Here is a 26,985-nt window from a genome sequence, read left to right as displayed (position 1 = left end):
AACCTCGGCTCTTTTATGACTCATGGACTTCAACTCCCAGAATTCCTGAGTCAGCAGAGCATAGTCATAAAAGAGCCGAGGTTGCCTACCCCTGACCTAGCGGAAACCGCGGGAAAGAGTTCTTCCTGCTCAAGGTGGATGTACCATTATTTTGATTATTAGGGGGACTCGTGTTTTTTCGAAAGGGTAGCGCTTTTTCTGGTCCGCATTGAAAATAGGGAGACGAAGATTGTTAAAGCTTTCTCTGATCTCATCATCACCACATGAAAAAAGAGCCAAGCAAGCTATGCTTTCAAAATAATTTATGTTACCCTGGGTATCTTCCGTTGTATAAAACGGGTAAAATCCAAATAGCTGCTAGCTCGCACAGAAAAAAGTGGACGCATCGGAAAGCTGTGTTTCAGTCGTGCTACTAACTACACGAATGTACCGCATGATTTGCTTGTTTGAGATTAAGTGCATTATTATGCACCCACATAATAAATAAGCGGAAGATCAATTTTGTAACAAGCCGAAGTACCAGTGTAATATGCGAAGACGGAAAACATATTTCATGAAGTTGGAGCCTAATTATTTTAGAGTCTTGCCTGTTGCCCCTTTCCCAGGAGTAAAAATGAAATGTTGCTAAGCTAATAAGAAATTACGATTTTATACGTGCTTGGCAACAGCATACTTTTCCCTTTTCCCTGAAAAAAGTAACCAAAAGGGACTGCTTTAATAAGGCACGTTTTGAATTAAAAATACTGTTTAGTTTCTTAACATCAAAATTAATGTTAGTACAGTTCTGATAGAAAACGATGACTGAAAACATTGTATTTTGCTCAGTTTTGTTATAACCCATCATCGTCTGTGAAGTAGCTTGAATTGCTATCCCTACATTGCAAAAAACATCCGTTTGACCCAAACTACACAAAATAAACCCTTCTGGGCGCCATTAATTTCTATGTTGTACTGTTCAAAACTCAGCTAATTATAGATGTGAAAAAATATCCTGCATTCTTGTGTTGTTGTTGTTGTTAGCTGCGAAGTCGTGTCCGACCCATCGCGACCCTATGGACAATGTTCCTCCAGGCCTTCCTGTCTTCTACCATCTTCTGGAGTCCATTTAAGCTCATGCCTACTGCTTCAGTGACTCCATCCAGCCACCTCATTCTCTGTCGTCCCCTTCTTCTCTTGCCCTCGATCTTTCCCAGCATTAGGCTCTTCTCCAGTGAGTCCTTCCTTCTCATTAGATGGCCAAAGTATTTGAGCTTTAGCTTCAGGATCTGGCCTTCTAAAGAGCAGTCAGGATTGATCTCCTCTAGGACTGACCGGTTTGATCGCCTTGCAGTCCAAGGAACTCGTAGGAGTCTTCTCCAGCACCATAGTTCAAAGGCCTCAATTCTTTGGCACTCAGCCTTTCTTATGGTCCAACTTTCACTGCCATACATTGCAACTGGGAAGACCATAGCCTTGACTATACGCACTTTTGTTGACAGGGTGATGTCTCTGCTTTTTAGTGTGCTGTCTAGATTTGCCATGGCTTTCCTTCCCAGGAGCAAGCGTCTTTTAATTTCTTGGCTACAGTCCCCATCTGTAGTGATCTTGGAGCCCAGGAAAACAAAATCTGTCACTACCTCCATTTCTTCCCCATCTATTTGCCAGGAATTGAGAGGGCCAGATGCCATGATCTTGGTTTTCTTAATGTTAAGTTTGAACCCAAGTTTTGCACTCTCCTTCTTCACCCGCAACAAGAGGCTCTTTAGTTCTTCTTCACTTTCTGCCATTAGAGTGGTATCATCTGCGTATCTTAGGTTGTTGATATTTCTTCCAGCAATCTTAATTCCAACTTTTGATTCATCTAGCCCTGCCTTTCTCATGATGTGCTCTGCATATAAGTAAAATAGGCAGGGCGACAGTATACAGCCTTGCCGGATTCCTTTCCCAATTTTGAACCAATCAGTGGTTCCGTGTCCAGTTCTCACTGTTGCTTCTTGACCCGCATATAGGTTTCTCAAGAGACAAATAAGATGGTCTGGTACTCCCATCTCTTTAAGAACTTGCCACAGTTTGTTATGATCCACACAATCAAAGGCTTTAGCATAGTCAATGAAGCAGAAGTAGATGTTTTTCTGGAACTCCCTAGCTTTCTCCATGATCCAGCGTATGTTAGCAATTTGAAAAATCTTTACAGCATCGGACTTTCCTTTCACCACCAGACACATCCACAGCTGAGCGTCCTTTCGGCTTTGGCCCAGTCGCTTCATTCTTTCTGGCGCTACTAGTACTAGCCCTCTGCTCTTCCCCAGTAGCATATTGGACGCCTTCCGACCTGAGGGGCTCATCTTCCAGCGTCATATCGTTTTGCCTTTTGGTACTGTCCATAGGGTTTTCATGGCAAAGATACTGGAGTGGGTTGCCATTTCCTTCTCCAGTGGATCACGTTTTGTCAGAACTCTCAGCTATGACCTGTCCGTCTTGGGTGGCCCTGCACGGCATAGCTCATAGCTTCATTGAATTACGCAAGCCCCTTCGCCACGACAAGGCAGTAATCCATGAAGGGGCAGTCTTGTAGGTAAACCCTAAAAATCTGAACCTGTCCTGTTTTTTCCTGTGATCAGTTTCGTTCCATCTTTGGGAGAATATGAACAAATTTTCAAATTTATAATTTTGTTTTAGTCTCTGAATTTTATTTTAACTGCGTTTTAACATCACTGCGTATGATTTAGATGAGCACAACTCCAGAAATGTGCATCGGGAAGGCAAACTAGTAAGTGAGAAAAATCAGAGTAATCTATATGAAGACAAACAGTCCTTGATGAAATTATTCAGATTCCGCAGCAGTATATTTCTCAATTCGGCTCGGTGAGCTGTCTGAACCCAGGCGACCCTGCATTCGTGCATATCCATAGACTAGGCACGCATAGCGTTTTGCTGAAAGATTGCCCACAGGCTTGAACTGCGAAGACAGTGTCTCGGAAAGGAGTCCGCATTAGCACCTATAGAGCCATGACCGGCAGTGTTTCTCAACGTTTAGATGTGTGGACTTCAGAAGCTGGGGTATTCTGGGAATTGAAGTCCACTCATCTAAAAGTTGCTGAGGCGGAGAAACACTGTCTTAATGGGAGATGTAGCTGAAGCCGCTCGAGTTTGTTAATGGGATCGTTGCTTTAATCCAAAGGTCTTCAGACTTGGCCCTTTTATGACAAGTGGACTTCAACTCCCAGAATTCCTCAGCCAGCCATGCTGACTAAGGAATTCTGGGAGTTGAAGTCCACAAATCATAAAAGGGCCAAGTTTGAAGACCTCTGCTTTAATCCAATGAATGAACGCAGCGTGTGCGCGTTTCCTAGCTCTATGGTCCGAAGGGGGGGGGGCGATGCTTTTAATGCGCTTGCGCGCTCGCATATACCAGCCCCACCCGGATGTTTCTAGAATGTAGTGGATTCCACAGTCTAGAAGCAAAGTGCGCATGCGTTTCCCTTGTCCGTGAGTGAATCTCGCGAGAAGGGAAGACCTTGCGTCAGGCGGGCCGGGCCAGGGTGGTTCTCTTTCTTTCTGGGCAGTTAATTGTGGCCTCGTGCGTCTCTTCCTTCGGGAGGATCGACCATCGCTATGTCGGCCATGGGGACTTTAGCTTTTGACGAATACGGGCGGCCGTTCCTCATCCTCAAGGACCAGGAGCGGAAGACCCGCACTACGGGCTTGGAGGCCCTCAAGGTAACGATCGCGGCGGGAAACGGATCGGGCAACGGGCCCCTCTGCCTTCTACGGGCCTCACCGGTACTGCTCCTGAAAGGGGCCATTTCAGGTTCAGAGGTGTGGAGTTGGGTCGCCGGGGCGGGACCCTTCCCCCTCGCTCTCGGCTTGAGTTGGCCTCAGAAGACGGCTGTGTCGGTAAAAATACGTTCCCTCCCGGACACGCTGTTTGAGGCCTGGGAGGCGTGGGCGGGGTGTGAGGGAGGGGGGAGCGGAATTTCTGTCGGAACGAGGGAAAAGGAGCAGCAGCAGCAGCAGCGTTTCCGGCCGTGTGCGGCGGGAGTTATCGTTAGCAGGATTGTGTTTATAAATTCGTACCGGTTGGGTTTCCTTGGTGGAGCAGTGGGCTAATGCCTCCTGAAGTAACACCAGCTGCCTGCAATTAGTGCAGGTTCGCATCCCACCAGGCTCAAGGTTGACTCAGCCTTCCATCCTTCCGAGGTAGGTAAAATGAGGACCCAGATTGTTGGGGGCAATTAAGCTGACTTTGTAATAATGCCGCTTGGGGGGTGTATGAAAGCCCTAATAAGCAGGCATATACATAGAATGAAGGCTATTGCTAAGCGCATTGGTTTGTGCTTAAATTGTAAGCCGCCCTGAGTCTTCGGAGAAGGGCGGGATATAAATGGGATTAAAATAAATAAAAAATAAAAAAATAAAACGTCAGGTAACGAACTGGTTGCTTATGGCAACCTTGCAGCCTGGAAGTCAAGATGCCAGGGCAGAGAGACGGTGGTAGAAAAGAGCAGAGTCACGTCTTTGCAGCTTAGCCTCCGCCGCCGACTTGTGGATCAGCTGCAAGCTCGGCAACTCATCCCTCCTGTTTGCTGAACAGCCTCTCCCCCCGCCCACCCACCCCCATTTCTGCAGCCCAACTGTCTGGATGCCAAATTTTGACAAACACCATAACCCCCGTGTGTCAAAACCTACCGGTATATCCTCCTCAGCACCGTGAGCAAAGCGATCGGTGTCGCCTTTTCCTTTGCCTTCTGACATTTGGGGGAGGGGAAAAAAGATTGGGGTGGGGACACGAATTTCTTTCCTGAATTTTCCCTCACAACTCCTCATTGGCATCTTCAGTGTAACGGGATCGGGATTAGCAGACGTAATTAGCTATAATGACATATTTTTTGGTAAGCTTAAGGATGGGTGCGTAACACTTTAACTTGGTCACGGGGAAAGAGGCCTGACAGTGATAAGATACTTGAAAAAGGATTGTCAAGGATCATCTTAAGTACCTCTAGCATCTTTAAATCCATCTTCTTTTTTAATAGTCTGCATAGCTGGAATGGCCCGTTAAGTTTTGATATTTTTCTGGGAGAGCAAATTCTGTATTGTGACTTTTATTTATTTATTATTAATTTTTTATACTGCCCTTCTCCAATAAATATCAAAATACGAAATACAAAATATCAAAATACGAAATACAAAAGTTAAAAAACATTAAATAATTATGCCCGATATAATACATTAGTTAAAATCCATATTAAAACCCCAGACCCCAAACCCATCAGACCAGGCCGGCTTGTTCAAATAAATAAGTTTTTAGATCACGTCGGAAGGAGCGAAGGTCAGGGGCCATCCGGAGCTCAACCGGTAAGCGGTTCCACAGGTCTGGCGTGCCCACAGAGAACGCCCTCCCCCTGGGGGTCACCAGTCGACATTCTCTGATCGGTGGCACCCTGAGGAGGCCCTCTCTGTGGGAGCGCACTGGACGGAGGGAGGTTGACGCCGGCAGCAGGTGTTGCCGTAGGTAATCTGGACCCATGCCATGTAGGGCTTTATAGGTCATCACCAGCACCTTGAATCTCACCGGAGGGCAACCGGAAGCCAATGCAGCTCACGGAGCAGAGGTGTAACATGGGAGTATCAGGAGACCTCCAACACAACTCGCGCGGCTGCATTGTGCACCAGCTGAAGCCTCCGAGTGGTCCTCAAGGGCAGCCCCATGTAGAGAGCATTGCAGTAGTCTAAACGAGAGGTCACGAGCGCATGAGTGACTGTACGCAAGGCATCCCGGTCCAGATAGGGCCACAACTGGCGCACTAGGCGAATCTGGGCGAAGGCCCCCCTAGTCACAGCTCCTATATGATCTAAGGAGAGCTGTGAATCTAGGAGGACCCCCAAGTTGCGAGCCCTATCTACGGGGGGTAATAGCTCACCCCCCATAGTAAGAGGTGGAATAATCTGAATTTCCCGAGATGCCGGCACGCACAGCCACTCAGTCTTGTCAGGGTTGAGCCGAAGCCTGTTCCTCCCCATCCAGACCCGGACCGCCTCCAGACAACGGGACATCACCGTCGAGGGCATCACTGAGGTGGTTTGGGGTTGAAATGAAAAGCTGGGTATCATCAGCATACTGATGATACCCAACTCCAAAACCACGAATGATCTCACCCAGAGGCTTCATATAGATGTTGAACAGGAGAGGCGAGAGGACCGACCCCTGAGGAACTCCACAAACAAGAGGCCTCAAGGTCGACCTCTGCCCCCCCCTGCCAACACCGACTGCGAACGTCCCAGAAGGTAGGAGGAGAACCACTGAAATACAGTGCCTTCCACTCCCAACCCCCTGAGACACCGCAGCAAGATACCATGGTCAATGGTATCAAAAGCCGCTGAGAGGTCTAACAGGACTAGGACAGAGGAACAACCCCTGTCCCGAGCCCGCCAGAGATCATTCACCAGCGCGACCAACGCCGTCTCCGTGCTGTACCCGGGCCTGAAACCCGATTGGTACGGGTCCAGATAATCAGCTTCCTCCAGGAACAAAGGGAGCTGATGCGCCACCACGCTCTCAACAACCTTCGTGAGAAAGCGAAGGTTGGAGACCGGACGAAAGTTGTTTAATACAGCTGGGTCCAGGGCAGGCTTCTTAAGGAGGGGTCTCACCACCTTTAGATGTTTCTGGCACCATAAAATTCTGTTTTGTTCCCGATAATAACATTTATGTAATAACATATACTAGAAGATATGGACCCGTCACTAGCCAAACAGTATTATTGCTGTGAACATCATTCAGATGAGATTAACAGCATGCAAGAAGAAAGCACTTATGAAAACATTTAAATAGGCACATATTTTGCAGGACTGCCTTGAAAATGTTTGGATTTGTATATGTGTGCATGTGCAAAAGATGTAGTGTTTTTAGTATTTGAAACTGCTGAATTTCTATTTTTTTCTCTTATAGTCTCATATAATGGCAGGCAAGGCAGTAGCCAATACACTTAAAACATCACTTGGCCCCAATGGTAAGCAAAATGATTTATGCTGTATACTTTTAAGCTTTTTACGTTGTAAGGCTTTTTAATTATATTGTTGTTTACATGCTTATTATAGGCCTGGATAAGATGATGGTTGACAAAGATGGTGAGGTGACAGTAACAAATGATGGTGCTACTATTTTGAATATGATGGATGTAGAGCATCAGATTGCTAAACTTATGGTTGAATTGGCAAAATCGCAAGATGATGAGATTGGGGATGGAACAACAGGTGTCGTTGGTAAGATTTGTTTGTTTTGTTATCAGAATTTTACTTAATCTTAATTGAATAGCATTACTTTCTGTGCAATGACTAGCAATTTGGACTTTCATTTTCATAACACTACATAATATAGATACCGTATATACTTGAGTATAAGCCGAATTTTTCAGCCCACTTTTTGGGCTGAAAAATCCACTTCGGCTTATACTCCAGTGAGCAAAAAAAAAGAACTTCCACCCCCCAGTTTGGGGAGCTGCTGCTTTCATCAAACATGGACGAAGGCAGCAGCTCTCCAAACGGGCTGCGGCGGTTTGGAGAACTGCGCGCGCAGCTCCGCCGCCACCTCTGCAAGCCTCCGCTGAGAGAATGGGGCGGTGGAAGCTTGCCACCCATTTTCTCGGCGAAGACTTCTTTCGGGGGATCCAGCCTCTGTCACCCCCTTCTCTCAGCTGGGCAGCTGAGAGAAGGGGGCGACAGAGGCTGGATCCCCCGAAAGAAGTCTTCGTCGCTGAGAGAATGGGCGGCAAGCTTCCCCGCCCCATACTTTGCGGAGCGCTCCAACGCCTTGTTCTCTCGTCTCAGCGGAGACTTGTTTCGGGGGATCCAGCCTCTGTCACCCCCTTCTCTCAGCTGGGCAGCTGAGAGAAGGGGGCGACAGAGGCTGGATCCCCCGAAAGAAGTCTTCATCGCTGAGAGAATGGGCGGCAAGCTTCCCCGCCCCATACTTCGCGGAGCGCTCCAACGCCTTGTTCTCTCGTCTCAGCGGAGACTTGTTTCGGGGGATCCAGCCTCTGTCACCCCCTTCTCTCAGCTGGGCAGCTGAGAGAAAGGGGCGGCAAGCTGCATCCCCCGAAAGAAGTCTTCGCTGAGAAAATGGGCGCTGAGATTTTCTCGGCGAAGACTCACCTTCTCCCGTTCACCTTCAGCAGCTCCGCCAGGCCCGTCCAGTGCCCTGCTAGCAGAGCTTGACAAATGCAAAAGCTGCTTTGGTTATACACTGGAAGGTTTAGTGATTAACCCACCCCACCCCATCCGGTCTTCTTGCTGTTTCTCCCCATCCTCACTCCTACCCACAGGGGCTCTCTGCCTCTTCTACTACTTCTTTTTCTTTCTTTTTTTTTTGCTGAGGTGTGCGTCTCTCTCTCTCTCTCTCTCTCTCTCTCTCTCTCTCTCTCTCTCTCTCTCTCTCTGTGTGTGTGTGTGTGTGTGTGTGTGTGTGTGTGGTGTGTTATCTCGAACCAGATGGGATGGCAAAGTCAAATGCAAATGGGGATCTTGCAGATCTTGCCCTGCCTTTCCCCCCACGGTTACCTTCTGTTCTTGATGAGCTCACGAGTGCTCAAGGACAAAATAGGGCAGGGCAGAGCCGGCAGTTAAAAATAGGATGCAGATAAAAGGAAAGGTAAGGAGGGGTTCAGGTTGAGAGGAGAGGCTGCGTAGCCTTAGTGTAACTCCTGTTTGGGCTGACTGGGTTGCCTCCGATGGGCTCTGACAGTGGAACAGAATGGAATAGAAAATATGGAATGGAATGGAACAGAACGTAGAACAGAACAGAATAGAATAGAATAGAAATATAGAAAGTGAATAGAATAGAATAGAATAGAATAGAAATATAGAAAGTGAATGGAATAGAATAGAATAGGATAGAAATATAGAAAGTGAATAGAATAGAATAGAATAGAATAGAATAGAATAGAATAGAATAGAGAGTGGTAATAAGAATAGAATAGAATAGAAATATAGAAAGTGAATAGAATAGAATAGAATAGAATAGAATAGAATAGAATAGAATAGAATAGAAATATAGAAAGTGAATGGAATAGAATAGAATAGAATAGAATAGAATAGAATAGAATAGAATAGAATAGAATAGAATAGAATAGAGCTGGAAGGGACCTTGGAGGTCTTCTAGTCCAGCCCCTTGCTCAAGCAGGAGGACCTATACCAGTGGTGGTGAACCTATGGCACGCCTGCCAGAGGTGGCACTCAGAGCCCTCTCTGTTGGCACGTGCGCCACCACCGCTGCCAGCAGCAGGTCTTTGTCGGTTGGTGGACTGGAAGAAAAGGGAGGGGGAAGCATTTTACATGCGTGCATGCGCGCACGGGGCCACGAGCAGGCACATGCTGCAAAGGGGGCGGGGCTAGTGCCTGCGTGATACTCACTAGCCCAGCCCCGTTCTCACGTGGTGCGGTGCCTTGTATCTGCACCCTGCGGCGTGGCGGTTGGCGTTTTTGTGCCTTGCGGTACGGTGGCCCATTTTTTGCTCCCCCTTTTTTTTCGTGCCAGAGGCGGCACTCAGAGGCGCCTCCCTGTCCCCTCCCCCGAGGGCACCAGAATGCCGATGCTGCCTTGGCACTTTGTGATAAACAAGTGGGTTTTGGCTTGCGGTTTGGGCACTCGGTCTCTAAAAGTTTCGCCACCACTGACCGATACCATCTCAGACAGGTGAATGTCCAGTCTCTTCTTAAAAACCTCCAGTGATGGAGCACTCTTGATTTCTGGTGGCAAGCTGTTCCACTGGGCAGCTGAGAGAAAGGGGCGGCAGAAGCTGCATCCCCCGAAAGAAGTCTTCGCCGAGAAAATGGGCGCTGAGACGCCTCATTCTCTCGCTCAGTGGAGACTTCTTTCGCAAGATCCAGCCTCTGCCGTGCTGCACCGAGAGAACAGCAAGCCGCCCCATTCTCTCGGCGGAGCACTCCACCGCCCCATTCTCTCGGCGCCTTGCCACCCCGTTCTCTCATCTCAGCAGAGACGTCTTTCGGGGGATCCAGCCTCCAGCTGCTGCATTTCCCAGCCTCGCCTTATACTCGAGTCAATAACTTTTTCCAGTTTTTTGGGGTAAAATTGGGGGTCTCGGCTTATACTCGAGTCGGCTTATACTCAAGTATATACGGGGTACTTTATTTTCAAACCTAAGGTTATTTCTACTGCATGTTGGGTAACTTGGGTCATTTTGTTTTGTTTTTTTACAAATTTTATTGATTTTCTAATATTACATTCACATATTTGAAAAGCAATGTGGTGGCTGAGTAGTAGTAATTCAATTACATACAGACATCATTAGTACAGATTTCAAATTGCTACCATAAACATTTCCTCTCTCTTTTCCCTTCATATATACTGTCTATTTGTAAATTTCAAAACAAGTTTTATCCTATCAATCACATGGAAAATAACTTTCTTACAGATATCAATAGTTTTAGTTTACATATATTCTAGTTGTTTTAACATACAATCTTTTAGACAATCAATGACCTAATAGATTTTTCCAGTTTTAATTTCCACTAACATTTAGATTTAACGTTTGATATTTATCATTCCCAAGAATTTTAATATACTCCCAATTCATCTATCACCATTCCTCACAAAATCAATCTAATGTTCAAAATATACATCTTGTCTATTTAACTTCTCACCCTCTATGTCAACAAATTAAGAATACAATACAACATCTTTCCTTTTTGCTAGTTTTTGATTTTTTAAGTAGTAATACTTCCTCTCTCTTCCTCTTTGTATCTGCTATCTCTTGCTTAAACTAATATGTTTTTGTTTTTGACATTCCATATAGACCTGTTTATTACTTTCATCAATAGTTTTTTAGCTTGTCTACATCCTATTCACCTTTACATGACCTTTATGCACAAATCAATATTCAAATTTAGCTATTAGTATTTATACTGCTAAGTTTTAATGACCAAAAACTTTTCTTTATCTCAGTTCATAACAATGTCTTGTATTCAACATGCACATCTTATCTATTTAAGTATATTCTGTTTTAGATTTCGATAAGATGATCAAAACTCCATTCTTCAGTCTTATTCTAGCTTTTTTCCTTTGTCAAATCGTCTTCCATGTCCTTGTTTTTGGGTCATCCTTGTAATGTCATATATATGTCACCATCAACATGGTTGTTCTGAATTGTTTATCTTCTAATCCAACTGTTCTTTTTCTAGATCCTCTAACTCCTGATTTGTATAGGAAACCTTTTCCTTTTTCCAAGTTGTCGGTGTCTTTTCTGGATTTTCAAATGTCAATATTTGTTGAATAGTTGATTCTTCTGTTGTGGTATTTAAATGTTTCATTTTTTCTATTGTATTTTGTATAGATGATTCTTTAGTTGTGGTCAAAGTTTGGGCTTTCGTATCTGGGCTGTCTTCTTGTTTCTTCCCATAGCCTCTTAGTTTTTCATTGGCTGTGATAAGAGTTTGAATTATTGTTTTCAACATAGAGAGAATTTGTTGATCTTCATCCATAAGGAAATTTTGTTCCTGGTCTTCCATATTAGTATTTTAGACTAATGGATTTACACTCAGGAAATCCAAAATAAAGAAAAAAAAATTCTGAGTAAGGAACACAGAGCTTTTCACAGCTGTTGTTTCAAAATTTTCAAGGTTATATGTCTTATCTATTTCCCTGGGCAGTCAGCCAGGCCCCTAGAGCAGTGATGGCGACTTTTTAGAGACCAAGTGCCCAAACTGAAAGCCAAAACCCACTTATGTATCATTGGGTGCTGGGTGGGCATGGTCAGTTGGGTGGCCATGGCCCGTTGGGTGGGTGTGGCTACGGTGGTAACAGCAGACGGTGGGACTAAAAAGTTCAATCAATCAATTCCAACTTTGCGAGATCTTTTTTTTCCCCGCGAGAAGTTGAAATTGATTGGTTGAACCTTTTTTTTTTTTTTTGCACACGGCAGTGGAGACCTAAAGCAAAAAGGTTTTATAAAACCCAGATTAAGACCTAGGACTGGGGCGGCAGCGTGCGTGCCGACAGACAGAGCTCTGTGTGCCACCTGTGGCCCGCGTGCCATAGATTTGCCACCACGTCCCTAGAGAATAACAGATTAAAATACCAAATTTGACCACACGGTGTCTCCTCTACCTTTTAAAGTTTCCTTTGAGTCCCAAAGTTATTTTAATCTTTTCAGTTTTTCTTCTTTTTTATAAGAAAAAACAGTTTTTCAATAGAAGTAGATAATGAAAAATAAAAAGTAAAATGTCTGTCAGTCCACAGGCTTTGAGAAATAAAATTCCAATTGGGATTTAGTTTCTTTTTCAACTTTTTAAACACCCCTGGGTAGTTAGTCGCCACTCTTTCTGGAGGGAGGGCTAAAATCCCCCTTCCCTCACCACAGGGGGAGAAATGCTTAGCAGCTTAAGGAGGTACAGAAAATAATTAGGGTGTAAAAGAGGTAGATCTCACCCAGTCTCTTCTGCGCTGCTTTAAGAGTTGCCTGGTGGAAAATGTGACTTCAGCTGTTCGCAGCCTAAGGACAAGCCATAATGGCCGGTACTTTTGTGTGCCGGTTTGGAGGATTTCCCAGGTCTAACGGGAGAGTTGCGGCTCTCCCGCGATCCAGTAAATGCCCTTCCTTGCTGGTCGCTTCTTTGGGGCGACTTTCGGCCCTTTTCAGGGCCCCCCAGTGATGCAAAACTAGACAGGAGAGAGAGCAAGTCTCCCAACCGTCCATGGCGGCTGGCAAACCAGAAGTCTCAGGTCATTTAGCTTTTGTTTGCTTACAAAAGAATTCTAGATATTTATCAGAACCTGTCAGCAAGTATATGATAAATTCCCATTAAGTAATTGTTTCATATTTTCTTATAGCAAAAAGTACAATATTTTAATACATAATTTTCTGTAGTTCTGGCAGGTGCGCTATTGGAACAAGCAGAGCACTTGCTCGATCGTGGTATTCATCCAATGCGAATTGCAGATGGTTATGAACAAGCTGCTCGTATTGCCATTGAAAATTTAGATAAGATCAGCGACAGCTTTCTTGTTGATCCTGAGAACACCGAGCCTCTTATTCAGACAGCAAAGACAACTTTAGGCTCAAAAATGTAAGTATTTTTCAAAGAACTAAGTTTGTGTATGAGAGAATTCATATTGCTTATTGTTTCGAAGTATATGTAAAAGGTATACAGTCCTAGTCGTATATAACTCTAGGAGGCAATGCTCATCTCCGTTTCTTGGCTGAGGGAGCCAATATTATCTGAAGGTAATGTGGCCAACATGATTATATGCTGAGGTGCACGATACGCTGTTTTCTTCCCACCGAAGTGATACCTATTAATCAAGTCGCATTTGCATGCTTTCAAACTGCTAGGTGGGCAGGAGCTGGGGCAGGAATGAGAGTTCACCCTGTTGCCCAGCGCTTGGGTTTAAACCCAGGCTGTCAGCTTTCCAGCTGACAAGCTCAGTGTCAGCCCCCCGCCCAAGTACATGTAAAGACGATAAAATATACACTGTATATTAAATTCAAAATGTAAAGTATTGCATCTAAAATACCAGCGTAATTAAATATAAAAGCAGTTATATTCAATACAAATATTATCCTACCAATAAAATCCAGTAATAAACAAGAAACAAAATTGTAAAATGAAAAGAAATACCCAGGAAAAAAGCTATAAGGAAGGATTTAAAAAGGGCATAACTGCTGAGAAGCTATACTTTGTAGGAACCACCATGCCAACTGCCAAGTGAGGGGGTTTTTGATTAGGAATTTTTAACACAGAATGTGTTGTATATTAGTGGTCTGGGTAAGCTCTCCTAAGCAGATGAGATAGCTTAGTCCAGGCATGTCAAACTCACGATGTCACGTGACATCGTGCGGAACATCGCAACGATGTGGGCATGGTTTCAGTATGATGCATCCGGCCCGTGGCCCGGCAGTTTGACATGCCTGGTTTGGACTAATCAGAATTTTAGCAGACTTCTCAACCCCTGTAACCAAGAATCTGCCAGATCCTCTGGAATGTATACAGACACGTGTCTCATTCTGCAGAAAGGCAACTGCCTGAATCTAAATTTCAGGATAAAGTTTTTTTTTAATTTTGATACTGCTACCAGAGTTTGGGGGGGTTCCCCATTAGAAAAGGGTCCATCTTTGTTATCAGTATAAATGTCTGAATAGCATGCAACCTGCTACACATATTGAAATACTGTACCCCATTTTTGGATTCAGCATTTGTGTTCTTTCCATTAACATTCTTAGTGCCTTCTATAAAGGTTTTCATGTTATAGGGGCTACCTATCTAATAAACTGTTTTCTGCTGTCCTGTTTTATCCTACAGAGTTCATAGGCCTTGGTCCAAACAAATTGTGTCAACTAATGGAACTCTGGAAATTTTCTGTCAAAGATCCTCTTTGAAAAAACTTGCCTCAAAAATTTGTATTGCCCTTTCCTATTTAAACAAGCCTTAAACCTGATCCCCCCCCAAATCATATAGTGGTAGGCCCCTTTAGAGAACGGTATTATATCAGAGAAGATGTTTGCTTTATTCTTTTTTGGATGTTCATAATTTTTTCTTGCTTGCATGTTTGTTTCGGTCTTGTTTTTAATATGAACACCACTCACAGCTGCCATGGAGTTAAATGGCCTTACAAATTTGGTAAATATTCATGTATGCATATTACTGTGTCACCTGAGTTAATGGTAGTGAACAACTGAGAGAATCAGATGATTATGCTTTCCATGTATAACGTACTGTCTAAGTGCTGAATGGTTTGGTTTTTTTCAAAGTGGCAAAGTTAAGTGCATTTTAAAAGAAGATATAGAATAACATAATTTAATCTTATGTCAACTACCAATTTGCTTCAGCATTGTTCTACAGTATATCTTGTATACTATATATTCTACATCTTGGTAAATCATTTTGTTCTATAAAAAAGTTTTTGCTTTTGTTTTAGTATCTGAAAAAGCTGCATCAATTCTTTCTTTTGTATTTAGAATTAATCGTTGCCATAGACAAATGGCAGAAATAGCTGTTAATGCAGTATTAACAGTGGCAGATATGGAACGTAGAGATGTTGATTTCGAGCTGATAAAGGTCCAAGGCAAAGTTGGTGGTAGGTTGGAGGACACTCAGCTGATAAAAGGGGTTGTTGTGGATAAAGACTTCAGCCACCCACAGATGCCTAAAGTGAGTAATCTTTTTGTTGGTGATACATTTTTTTTGTACATAAAGTAAATAAATTTTCCCATTGCTATTTTATTACCTTATCTCCTTTATAATTAGAGAATAATTAATTTTATTAGATACAGAAATCAGTTAACTGCCTCTTAAAATGCTACCCTTCTTTCTTCAGGAAGTTAAAGATGCTAAAATTGCAATACTGACCTGTCCATTTGAACCTCCTAAACCAAAAACTAAACATAAGCTTGATGTTACCTGTGTAGAAGACTTCAAGGCATTGCAGCAGTATGAAAAAGAAAAATTTGATGAGATGGTGAAACAGGTTAGAAGATGCATTTGACAATAACAGATGTTTTATAAAAATTTTGTTTTAAATATCTACTTTATGTTAATGTTAATGATAATTGAGTAGTAATACAGTTGTGATTACTTACTAAATGTGAAATTATTTCCATTCTTATTTTGTTTATTATCTACAGTGAGGGGGGAAATTATTTGGTCCCCTGCTGATTTTGTACGTTAGCCCACTGACAAAGAAATGATCAGTCTATAATTTTAATGGTAGGTTTATTTTAACAGTAAGAGACAGAATAACAACAAAAACATCCAGAAAAACGCATTTCAAAAAAGTTATAAATTGATTTGCATTTTAATGAGTGAAATAAGTATTTGACCCCTTCACAAAACATGACTTGGTGGCAAAATCCTTGTTGGCAACCACAGATGGTTCTTGTACTTGGCCAACAGGTTTGCACACATCTCGGGAGGGATTTTGTCCCACTCCTCTTTGCAGATCCTCTCCAAGTCATTAAGGTTTCGAGGCTGACCTTTGGCAGCTCGAATGTTTAGCTCCCTCCACAGAATTTCTATGGGATTAAGGTCTGGAGACTGGCTAGGCCACTCCAGGACCTTAATGTGTTTTTTCTTGAGCCACTCCTTTGTTGCCTTGGCCGTGTGTTTTGGGTCATTGTCATGCTGGAATACCTATCTACGATCCTTTTTCAATGCCCTGGCTGAGGGAAGGAGGTTCTCACCCAAAATTTGATGGTACATGGACCCGCCCATCGTCCCTTTGATGTGATGAAGTTGTCCTGTCTCCTTAGCAGAAAAACACCCCCAAAGCATAACATTTCCACCTTCCATGTTTGACAGTGGGGATGGTGTTCTTGGGGGTCACAGGCAGCATTCCTCCTCCAAACATGGCAAATTGAGTTGATGCTAAAGAGCTTGATGTTGGTCTCATCTGACCACAATACTTTCACCCAGTTCTCCTCTGAATCATTCAGATGTTCATTGGCAAAATTCAGAGGGCCTGTACTTGTGCTTTCTTGAGCAGGGGGACCTTGTGGGTGCTGCAGGATTTCAGTCCTTCACAGCATAGTATGTTACCAATTGTTTTCTTGGTGACTATGATCCCAGCTGCCTTGAGATCATTGACAAGATCCTCCCGTGTAGTTCTGGGCTGATTCCTCACCATTCTCATGATCATTGAAACTCCACGAGGTGAGATCTTGCATGGAGCCCTAGACCAGGGCTTTTCAACCTTTTCACCCATTGTACCGCTTTTAGGATATGGCAACATCTGAGTACAACCAGTCGCCTAGCAAGGTGTCAAAAACTTGATGACCAAAAAAAAGGAAAAAAGTGATGAAGTACAGGTAGTCCTCAACTTACAACAGTTCACTTAGTTCGAAGTTACAATGGCACTGAAAAAAGTGCCCCCCAAGTCACAGCCGAGCAAGACATCTGCCTGCCCGCCCGGTAGTGCTTTTCCTCCTGTCCGAGGTTTTCATTCTTGTGAGCATTTCTGTTGAGATTGGCAGCGGGGGTAGGGTGGGAGGTGTTTGGTTTTTATTCCCCCCGTCTGCTGGGTGGTTGCAGCAGATTTTGGTCACTTCACATGACTGGGACACTGTGACCGTCATAAATATGAATCAGTTGCCAAGCATCTGAATATAAACCACAAGACCCTGGAGATGCTGCAACATTCCAGCTGATCAGCGCTTCTGAGCTCAGCAGAAGCGCCGGGATCAGCGCCGAGCTCCAGCTGGAGCCTGGCGCTGACCCTGGTGCTTCCGCTCAGCCCTGACAGTCCTGCAGCTGCAGCCCTCTCTCACTCAGGCTTGTGCGCTGCTGCCACTGGTTCAGCTCATTCCTCTCCCCCACTACCACTTCTCTAGGATGGTCTGGTACCACCTGCCAGGTGCCAGTGTACCACAGCTGGTACCCATACCGCTGGTTGAAAAGCCCTGCCCTAGACTGAGTGAGATTGACAGTTATTTTGTGTTTCTTCTATTTGTGAATAATCGTGCCAACTGTTGTCACCTTCTCACCAAGCTGCTTGGCGATAGTCTTGTAGCCCATTCCAGCCTTGTGTAGGTCTACAATCTTGTCCCTGACATCCTTGGACAGGTCTTTGGTCTTGGCCATTGTGGAGGGTTTGGAATCTGATTGATTGCTTTTGTGGACAGGTGTCTTTTATACAGGTAAGTTGAGATTAGGAGCACTCCCTTTAAGAAGGTGCTTCTAATGTCAGCTCGTTACCTGTATAAAAGACACCTGGGAGCCAGAAATCTTGCTGATTGATAGGGGATCAAATACTTATTTCACTCATTAAAATACAAATCAATTTATAACTTTTTTGAAATGCATGTTTCTGGATTTTTTTGTTTGTTATTCTTTCTAACGTACCATTAAAATTATAGGCTGATCATTTCTTTGTCAGTGGGCAAACGTATAAAATCAAAAGGGGATCAATTTTTCCCCTCACTGTATTTTATATTAAAATATTTTATATCTTGATGTCTCTTTTATGTGTGTTTGAATGAAAGCAAGGCACTGTGATCGATGTAAAATATAAAATTTGATATATTTGCTTACTTCTGATGGGAAAGAAGCTTCTGTATGCTATTTTGCTTATCATATGCATCTAACTCCTTGGCTTATTTCTTGGCTCATATTCCTTTTGTACTTTTTGTTGAAACATTTTTATTTTAAAATTTAATTTTAGTATCGCTAGCCAATTAAGGAACATCCACCTTTTCTGGCAAAATGGTTATTTATTTATTTTATTGGATTTGTATACCGCCCTATTCCCGTAGGACTCAGGGCGGTTTACAGGGCAGTTAAAACCATGAATACAAAAAATTAAAAACAAATAAAACAATTAAATTAAATTCAAGCCCCAAGAGTAAATCTAAAACCCAGTTAAATTAACAACCCCACAGTCTGGACCAAACAGATCGAAGAGCCAAGTTTTCAGGTCCCGGCGAAATGAGCGAAGGTCGGGGGCAGTTGCATGGAAAGGAAGGGGATTTCCATTTCCAAAATAACTACTGTGGGAGACGTTACTAGTTAGCATAAATATATTGGAATATTTGTTACCATGCCTGTTTAATTTCATTTTTATGGGGAAATACAGTGGCTTTGGGGGAATTCATAATGTGAGGGGGGGGAAAGTCAGGTGGCTGATGCCATTTTGTGGGAAATAGCCAAGATTTCCCTACTACTATATGATAATAATATGATATATGATAACCACTGTAATGGTTTTGATCTGGGAGTAGCTTTGTTGATTTTAAATTAAAGCTATTGTTTACTATATGTGCACTGCTAATATTTTAAAAGGAAGAAGTTAAAATAGAAGTAAAAGGAATACTTGTATTTTTAGATCAAAGATACTGGTGCAAACCTAGCTATCTGCCAGTGGGGATTTGATGATGAGGCCAATCACTTATTACTCCAGAATGAATTGCCTGCTGTTCGTTGGGTTGGTGGCCCAGAAATAGAAGTAAGTGTTAAAGTGTTTATTACTTGTGTTTCTTACATTTAAGATGTTGTTCTTACGAGTCTGTCTTTTTTCTTTTTTTCTTCAGTTGATTGCCATTGCAACTGGAGGACGCATTGTTCCTCGTTTCTGTGAGCTGACACCTGAAAAATTAGGATTTGCTGGCATAGTCAGAGAAATCTCATTTGGAACAACAAAAGACAAAATGCTTGTGATTGAACAATGCCAGAATTCCAGAGCAGTGACGATCTTCATTAGAGGTGGAAATAAAATGGTAAATTCAAAAGTAAAGTTCATGGAGGGGCACTATTTCAGGGCTGGATTATACTAAATAACAGGCTGTCTTTCAGACGGTTAATTATTAATAAATGCAAAATTCTCAAAAGGATTGCATTTATTTTACATATTTTGCTACTCTTTTAACATGGATATGCTTTATACATACCTTTAAAAAATAAGACAAATTTTGTCCCTCAGGACAAATAAAGAAAAGAACAGATGTTGGCCAGAAAGTTTTTTCAGCTGCGCATTAGCAAAAGGATCTAAGCTGTATAGCAGTATTCCCATACTCTTTCTCTTAGAGATACAGGGATTTTGGTTTAGACATAATTGCTTGAGAGCAGGGGAAAATCAAATTTTTCTGCTTTTGATCTAGACAGAAATAATTTGAAAAATGTTTATATGCGTTGCTGAAATATAGGTAATCTTCAGTTTAAACCACAATTGGGACTGCAGCTTTGGTCGCTAAAGCAATGCAGTCAATGATGAGGTTTACAGTTTTTATTAGTTTATAATATAAAATGGAAAAGCAAATAGTAAGTAAAAAAGGGAAGGAAAGGGGAAAAGAAAAGTGGAGAAAAGAAGGGAGAAAAGAAAAAACGGTGTTGACATCCAACTCCCTCTAGTGCAGACATGTCAGACACAAGGCCCGGGGGCCAGATCTGGCCCGTGAAGTGGTTTCATGCGGCCCGCGAAGCCATCCTGGAAACAGTGAGGGAACAGCCCCCACTGCCTTGGCCCTGGCCCTGGCCCAGAGACCCTCCTTCTGCCAGAGACCCTCAGATCTGTCCCACTCCTGCCCAGGCCCCCACAGGCACCCTTGATGCAAATGATGTAGAGCTGGCCATGCCCACCCAGTAGGCCATACGCACTTTAGCCATGCCCACCCAGTAGGCCACGCCCACCCAGGCCACACCCACCCAGCTCCCTGAGGGCAACCGCAATGCTGATGCGGCCCTCAATGAAATTGAGTTTGACACAACTGCTCTAGTGTAATAGAATAAAGCAGTAACATCAGATATCAACGTTTCACTTTTACATAATAGTATAAACTAGCCATTTTTATAGCAACAAATCTAGATAAAACAAAATCAGTAAAAACACAAAATCAAACTTTCATTTTTCCCCACCTCAAGCACAAAGTCCAGAAGTGGTTTCCAAGTAGAAACAAAAGTACTTATATATTTTTTTCTTTAATCAAAGCAGTTTAGCTAAGCAACGCAGTCATTGAGTCATGCCTGATTTTATGACTTTTTTTGCCGTGGACTTTAAGTGAATGATACAGTGATCGTGGCACTGCAGGAATGCTATGATGATTATAAGTGCAAGGATCAGTCATAAGTCACTTTTTTCAGTGCTGTCGTAACTTCAAACTTCATTTGACGAAGTTGCGTGTTGGTTGTAAGTTGAGGACTACCTGTATTTCTCTATGAATTTACGAGTTCCACAGAGTTTAGTTTGGATTTTTGGATTACAGTGCTCAGATAAATAATAAGTTCGTTAGCTTAAAAGATATTAGGATATATGCAGCTAGAGGAGACTAAAGTAATAGGTAAAGAACTTCATTTTCTTACATGTTTGTGTTTTTTTCCTATAATCAAAGATAATTGAAGAAGCCAAACGGTCTCTTCATGATGCATTATGTGTAATCAGGAATCTTGTTCGAGATAACCGTATTGTTTATGGAGGAGGTGCTTCTGAGATCTCTTGTGCGCTGGCTGTTAGTGAAGCTGCAGATAAGGTAAAAACATTTTATACATTAAATATTTTTATTTGCAGTTCTGGAACTTGCTAAGCACATTGATTTGTGCTTTAAATTGTAAGCCGCCCTGAGTCTTCGGAGAAGGGCGGGATATAAATGGGATTAAAATAAATAAATAAAATAAAACTACAGAGGCTGAAATACTATGCTGCAGATTTAATTTTACTTACACCTAATGTTTTTGAGGGAGCACCTATAAACATTTTTCTATCAGCATATGTGTAGTTGGAATAGTTACATGCTCCTAAGTTGATGGAATGGATTGCTTCCTGGGCTGAAAAAAAAGAACATTCAGATGATTAAAAATGTTTCCTATTAAAGCATCATTTATTAGTAACAATTTTCAAAAGAAATTCTTAAATGGTGTTTAATCTCTAGATGTCCATGTCTTTCGACCCATTGATAAAAATAAACCCTGCAATGCCAACAAACAAACAAACTTATAGGGTACTTTGATTTGGAGTATTAATTATCCTTGGATAGTCTATTAAGAGCAATACAGTTTGCTGTTGATCATCAGAATGAAATTAACCACCTTGGGTAATTTAATCAAAATAAATGTCTTGGATTACAATAGTGTTTAAAGCTGAAGAGAATAATTCTAGCATAGAACTGGTGCATCTCTACTTTTTCAGACAATAATGCATCAAGATGTTTCAACTGATAGTTTATGATTTTAATTGTTTATTCTAAATCTGCTAACTTGATCTTAGTGCCCGTCCCTGGAGCAGTATGCCATGAGAGCTTTTGCTGATGCCTTAGAAGTCATTCCATTTGCACTTTCTGAGAATAGTGGCATGAATCCCATTCAAACAATGACTGCAGTACGAGCTCGACAGGTGAAAGAAAACAACCCTGCTCTGGGTATTGATTGCTTACGTAAAGGAACAAATGGTAAGAACTAACTTTTCTAGATGGGTTGGCGTTGTCCTTATTTAAGCCTGTGGGAGGTGAAAATATAGCCCACCACCCATAGAGTAAAATAAGGCCTGGATCAAATCAGATAGGCCCCACGTTGATGATTTAAAAGCTTTAACTGAAGCAGTTTCATAATACAGACGAACTATTTGTAATTTGCTAAGCTGTTGCCATGTGCACGATATGAAATTGCAAAGTAAATAGTTTTATATGTATATTTAGAACACGAGCATTGTAACCGTGGGAAATGAGGAACTGAAAGTAACAGGGATGAAGGTTTCAGATGTACACGGGTGTATGTGGAAGCTGCTGGTCAGCAAGTAAGAACAAGGAGCTGATTTTGCAAGATAATGACTATCAATGATGGGTGGTCGTTGGAATAAAGGCATAAAAGTCATAGCTCAAGATCAGTTCGGGGCCATTGGCCTATAGCTGTCCTTTGGAATTGCTATGTCAGTGGACCTCATTGCAATGGGTTATTAATGTAAGTGAAGTTGTGTTATTAGGCTTGCGATGTTCCAAATTATTAGCAAAATAAACCTCTGAATCTTAAAAGTAAGAATTATTTTTTTTTGTTGCTGTCTTGTGTTTCTTTCATTGGGTTTTTTCCATGACAAGCCTCAATCAACATAATAGCTTTAATATGAATTTATATACAAGTAGTCCTTGACTTACGGTTACAATTGAGCCCAAAATTGCTGCTGCTAAGCAAGGCATTTGTTAAGTGAGTTTTGTCCCATTTTACACTTTTTTTGTCACAGTTGTTAGGCAAATCATATTTTTGTTAAGGAAATATAGCTTCCCCGTTGACTTCGCTTGTCGGAAGGTTACAAATGGTGATCACGCAACCCTGGGACAGTGTGTCATAAATAACATGCCGGTTGCAAAGTGCTGAGTTTCGATCATGTGACCATGGGGCTGTTCCAATGGTCATAAGTATGAAAAACAGTTCTAAGTCACTTTTTTGAGTGCTGATGTGACTTCAAACGAATGATTGTAAGTTCCGGACTACTTGTGTGTCTTTATGTTGTGATACATAAACTATAGTCTTACTGTTGCCATTAGATAAAAAAGCCGTTTAGTTAGATCCCTTTAGGACCAGTAATAAGCAGGGAAAGTACTCTGTCATGTAGACTGGCCTTTGGATAAATTCAGACTGATAACTGGTTTAATAAATGCTTCAGAGGTCTGCAAATTGAGTCAGTACTGCATCTGGCAAAGACAACCGGTAATTATTTTACAGAAATGGTGGCTTATCGACTATGATTTCTTTAAGCTCTGCTTGAAAATAATGGCAAAAATGTAATATAAGAGCCACAAGTAAATAGCTGGTAGATGGGATTTGAATGTTATATTTTGTTTTATTTTGCATTGTTTTAGAATAAAGTAATTGCCATTTTTAATGAACTCAATGCATTTAAATTTTCTCTTTTGACAGATATGAAGGAACAAAATGTTATAGAAACTTTAATTGGCAAAAAGCAGCAGATCTCTCTTGCCACTCAGATGGTTAGAATGATTCTGAAGATAGATGACATTCGCAAGCCTGGTGAAACTGAAGAATGAACATGTAAAAGCTAAAGAGTTATAAATTTTGTAGTCACATCAACAGAATTTTTCCCACAGGCTGGCTTTGTTTGATGTTATTGGATCAATAAATTACTAATGAGAGTTCAATCCTTCAGAAGTATCATTGAGCATTTTTTTTAAGTTATACTGTATTTAACCTTCTGTTCTACGGAGTTTCTGTAGAAAGAATAAACCTCACTTATACATTATTTGCAGCCCTAATTCCTTTTATTATGAAGTTAATGTGACTTGTATAAATTGTATTTCTTCTGAAGTTTGGGATTTAGCAGGGAATGTACTAAACCAGGAGTTCTCAACTGGGGGTGCGAGACAATATTCCAGAAGGTGTGAAAACTTGGATTTAGAAGTTTCAAAATTATGGTGTAAGTGCATAATTTTCACCCATTACAAAATTCGAACTTTTGTAATGGGTGAAGAATATATCAGAAGTGTTCTAGAGATACGGAGTATAGAAAAAGTTGGCAACCGCTGTAAACAGTCTTAGCATAGTTGCAATGCTGCAGTAATCAGAGTAGTTAAGTGGATTCAGAAAAGCAGAGCACTCTGGCAAGTACTGCTTTGGAGTACAGTAGGATTTTATAAATGCCGGTTCTTTTGGTCCATTTAATTTTGCTGAAATTTAGTCAAGATTCACAACTTTCGTTGCTGCCTGATAGAATAATAAACTCTGAATCTAAGTTAATAGCGGTAGCCTGGCTTCTCAGAATGGAGGGAGAGAGATTCACTTACCTTTGTTATTTAGCCCTAATTATATTAGACTTTTGTCAGTATGCTTTTAAACATTGATTTGAACTGTAGCCTTTCACAAATATAGTTCATCCAAAGAAATGCAGATTAGAAACTCTGGAGTTGAAGTAACAGATGTAGAAGGCATTGGGTTGGCGGAAGCCAATACACAGTATTTTTCCGTGTATAAGACGCTTTTTTTTCCTGCAAACACCCTGTTCAAAAATCAGGTGCGTCTTATACAAGTGTCTTATACACGGAAAAATAATGGCAACCTCCTCAGCCCAGGGCATGCCTGTGTGGGTTGCCATGCTGCCTGGTGTAGGTGTCAAGCCCCTGTGGGCTTGCCACTAATGGGGGGGGCAGGGGGCAAGATCGTCAGCCGGCTGAACTTCCAGATTTGCCGGCTCACCTGTTCAGCGCGGAGAAACTCACATGCCAGAGCATCTTATACAAGGGTGCGTCTTACAGATGGAAAAATATGGTAAGAAATTTCTAGCTTTGAATAGGAACAAGAGGGTTTTTTTATTTTTGACTGCTTTATAAATTCTTTATTATAATTTATATCATAGAGAACATGAGAGGCCTGCAGCAGAGAATTACTATCTGATACAAGTTCTTAACTTTATATTATCTTCAGTGTTCCAGATAAAAAGGCCCTCTTTCAGTATACTTGGTTCCATTCTCTCTTCCATAGACACTTGTGTCTTCTCCCCACTTGTTCTGTACCAGCCTGCTACCGGCCCTGCAGAAAAGGCAACCCCTTTACAAATGGCAAGAGGCTGGAATACGTCTGCCAAATTTATTACTACAAAAAACAAACAAGACAGGAACCAAGATACAGGAGCTTTGAAACACTATCTGAGCGGTTGCTTTCAGCAAACCAGCCCTCCCCACACATTCCCTTTATAAAGAGTTCAGGGCGTGGCCTCTCTCTGCCTCCTTCCGAGAAGCCCCACAGCCTTCCTCTGTTTACTCCTACTTGACTGCCTCCTGCGTCAGGCGTCCTTGAACAGGGCCAGCTGTGGGTCATCTTCCTTCACACTGTCAGGCTCACACAGCTGGGTCTCCATGGTGACCAAGTGGGAGGGGCCTGCCTGAGGGCTATCCTCTGAGTCGTCCGACCCAACTGCCGAACCCACAGGCTGACCCTGAATCACAACACCACTATTGAATCACTATGCTGTATTTACAAAAGAATAGTGCCCTTCGTAGCAGTTCGTGCAGTTACTGGTAGTCCTGCCTTAGAATCATAATTGGCACTGGAACTTCCATTGCTAAGCGATACAGTCATTAAGTGAGTCATCGCGTGACCATGACCAATTTTATGACCATTTTTGCCGTGGTCATTATGTGAATCCAGGTTTCCTCATTGACTGCTTAGAAGCCAGCTGGAAAGGTAGCAAATGGTAATTATGCGATTCCAGGATGTTGCAACCAATAAATACATACCAATTGCTAATTGCCCAAACCATAGTCACATGACCACAGGGATGCTGTGACATTTGTAAGTACGAGGGCTAATTCTAGATAAGATAAAGTTTATTGTCATTTTTTTTACTGTGGGCACACTGGCACACATTAAAAATGAAATTCTGTTGCTCTCAAAAGTGTACACGTAAACATGCTATATACAACAAATGTATATACCTACACCCTGACATATAAATACATATAAATATTAATCGCTGTCCATCCTGAATATATACCAGAAAGAGGAAGCTTGAGAGTTTACAAGGTTAATACTGTCTAGATCAAAGCTGACAATCTGGATGTTCTGCTTCAGATACCACAAAGCCTCCTCCCAGAAGGTAACGAGGAAAACAGGTTGTGAAGAGGGTGTGCAGTGTCACAGACAATCCTACAGTCCTTGCTCAAGCATCACTTATATACTATGCCCTACATCAGGGGTGTCAAACTTGCAACATCACATGACCTGTCGTGACGTATTGTGACTTTTTTCATTGCCGGCAATGGGGTGGGCACGGTTTTGCTATAACGCATCTGGTCCCAGGGCCGGCAGTTCGACACCCCTGTCCTAGATAGAAGGGAGTGAACTGCCAATATTTTCTGCCATCCTCACCACTCTGCATTGCCTTCCTGTATGAAGCAGTGATGCTTTCAAAGCACCCTGTGATGCTGTATGACAGGATGCTCTCGAATGTCGCGCTATAGAAAGTGGTAAGGACAGGGGAAGGAAGATGTGCTTTTCTCATGTGACGCAGAAAATGCAGGTGCTGCTGTGCCCGCTTCACCAGTATCTCACTGTTGAGTGACCAAGCCAGCCTACTCATTAGCTGCACATCCAGAAATTGGATGCTGCTAACCATCGCCAGTCGCTTTATTCAATGCTGTTGTAACTTCAAACCGTCACTAAACAAATACTCAAGAATTACCTGTAAAATCTTTGCCTGTATGTGACATATTTAACTGAATATATACGTTCTTTAATTGTTAGTTGTATCCTTGATATATTTTTCCCTCACCATCCATCCAACCACCTCCATACAAAATTTATTCTGCTAGACATTTTTTTGAATATGTGCATATAGTCATATCAGAGTACAGAAATAAAATGGGTAATATTGGGCAATTTGTGCAGAATTTTGGATTCATTTGGGAAGAAATGCTTCGGGACGTGCAAAAATGGTCAGTCTAATGCCTCCTTAAGTAACACCAGCTGCCTGCAATTAGTGCAGGTTCGAGTCCCACCAGGCTCAAGGTTGACTCAGCCTTCCATCCTTCCGAGGTAGGTAAAATGAGGACCCAGATTGTTGGGGGCAAT

At 42.3% G+C, this 26,985-nt stretch overlaps 1 protein-coding gene across 1 annotated transcript; it reads left to right on the top strand.

Annotated features, from left to right (window-relative positions):
• Positions 1-3,478: 3,478 nt before the first annotated feature.
• On the top strand, positions 3,479-23,563 carry CCT5 (chaperonin containing TCP1 subunit 5). Its single transcript, XM_081322768.1, has 11 exons — positions 3,479-3,699; positions 6,929-6,989; positions 7,078-7,242; positions 12,864-13,062; positions 14,952-15,144; positions 15,311-15,460; positions 18,809-18,928; positions 19,014-19,199; positions 20,808-20,945; positions 21,680-21,860; positions 23,323-23,563. The coding sequence occupies exons 1-11, from the start codon at positions 3,595-3,597 to the stop codon at positions 23,448-23,450; spliced, it is 1,626 nt and encodes a 541-aa protein (XP_081178894.1). The 5' UTR covers positions 3,479-3,594; the 3' UTR covers positions 23,451-23,563.
• Positions 23,564-26,985: the final 3,422 nt, after the last annotated feature.

Source organism: Vipera berus (assembly GCF_964194415.1).
Source record: "Vipera berus genome assembly, chromosome: 3".
In the NCBI taxonomy this organism is placed as follows: Eukaryota; Metazoa; Chordata; class Lepidosauria; order Squamata; family Viperidae; genus Vipera; species Vipera berus.
The sequence above is the reverse complement of the archived record's forward strand: the minus strand, read 5'-3'. Positions and strand labels throughout refer to the sequence as shown.

Coding starts and splice junctions, on each gene's coding strand:
- CCT5 (XM_081322768.1), top strand. CDS start 3,595: ATGTCGGCCATGGGGACTTTAGCTTTTGACGAATACGGGCGGCCGTTC. Junction 19,200..20,807: donor TTAGAGGTGGAAATAAAATG/GTAAATTCAAAA, acceptor CTATAATCAAAG/ATAATTGAAGAAGCCAAACG. Junction 20,946..21,679: donor TTAGTGAAGCTGCAGATAAG/GTAAAAACATTT, acceptor ACTTGATCTTAG/TGCCCGTCCCTGGAGCAGTA.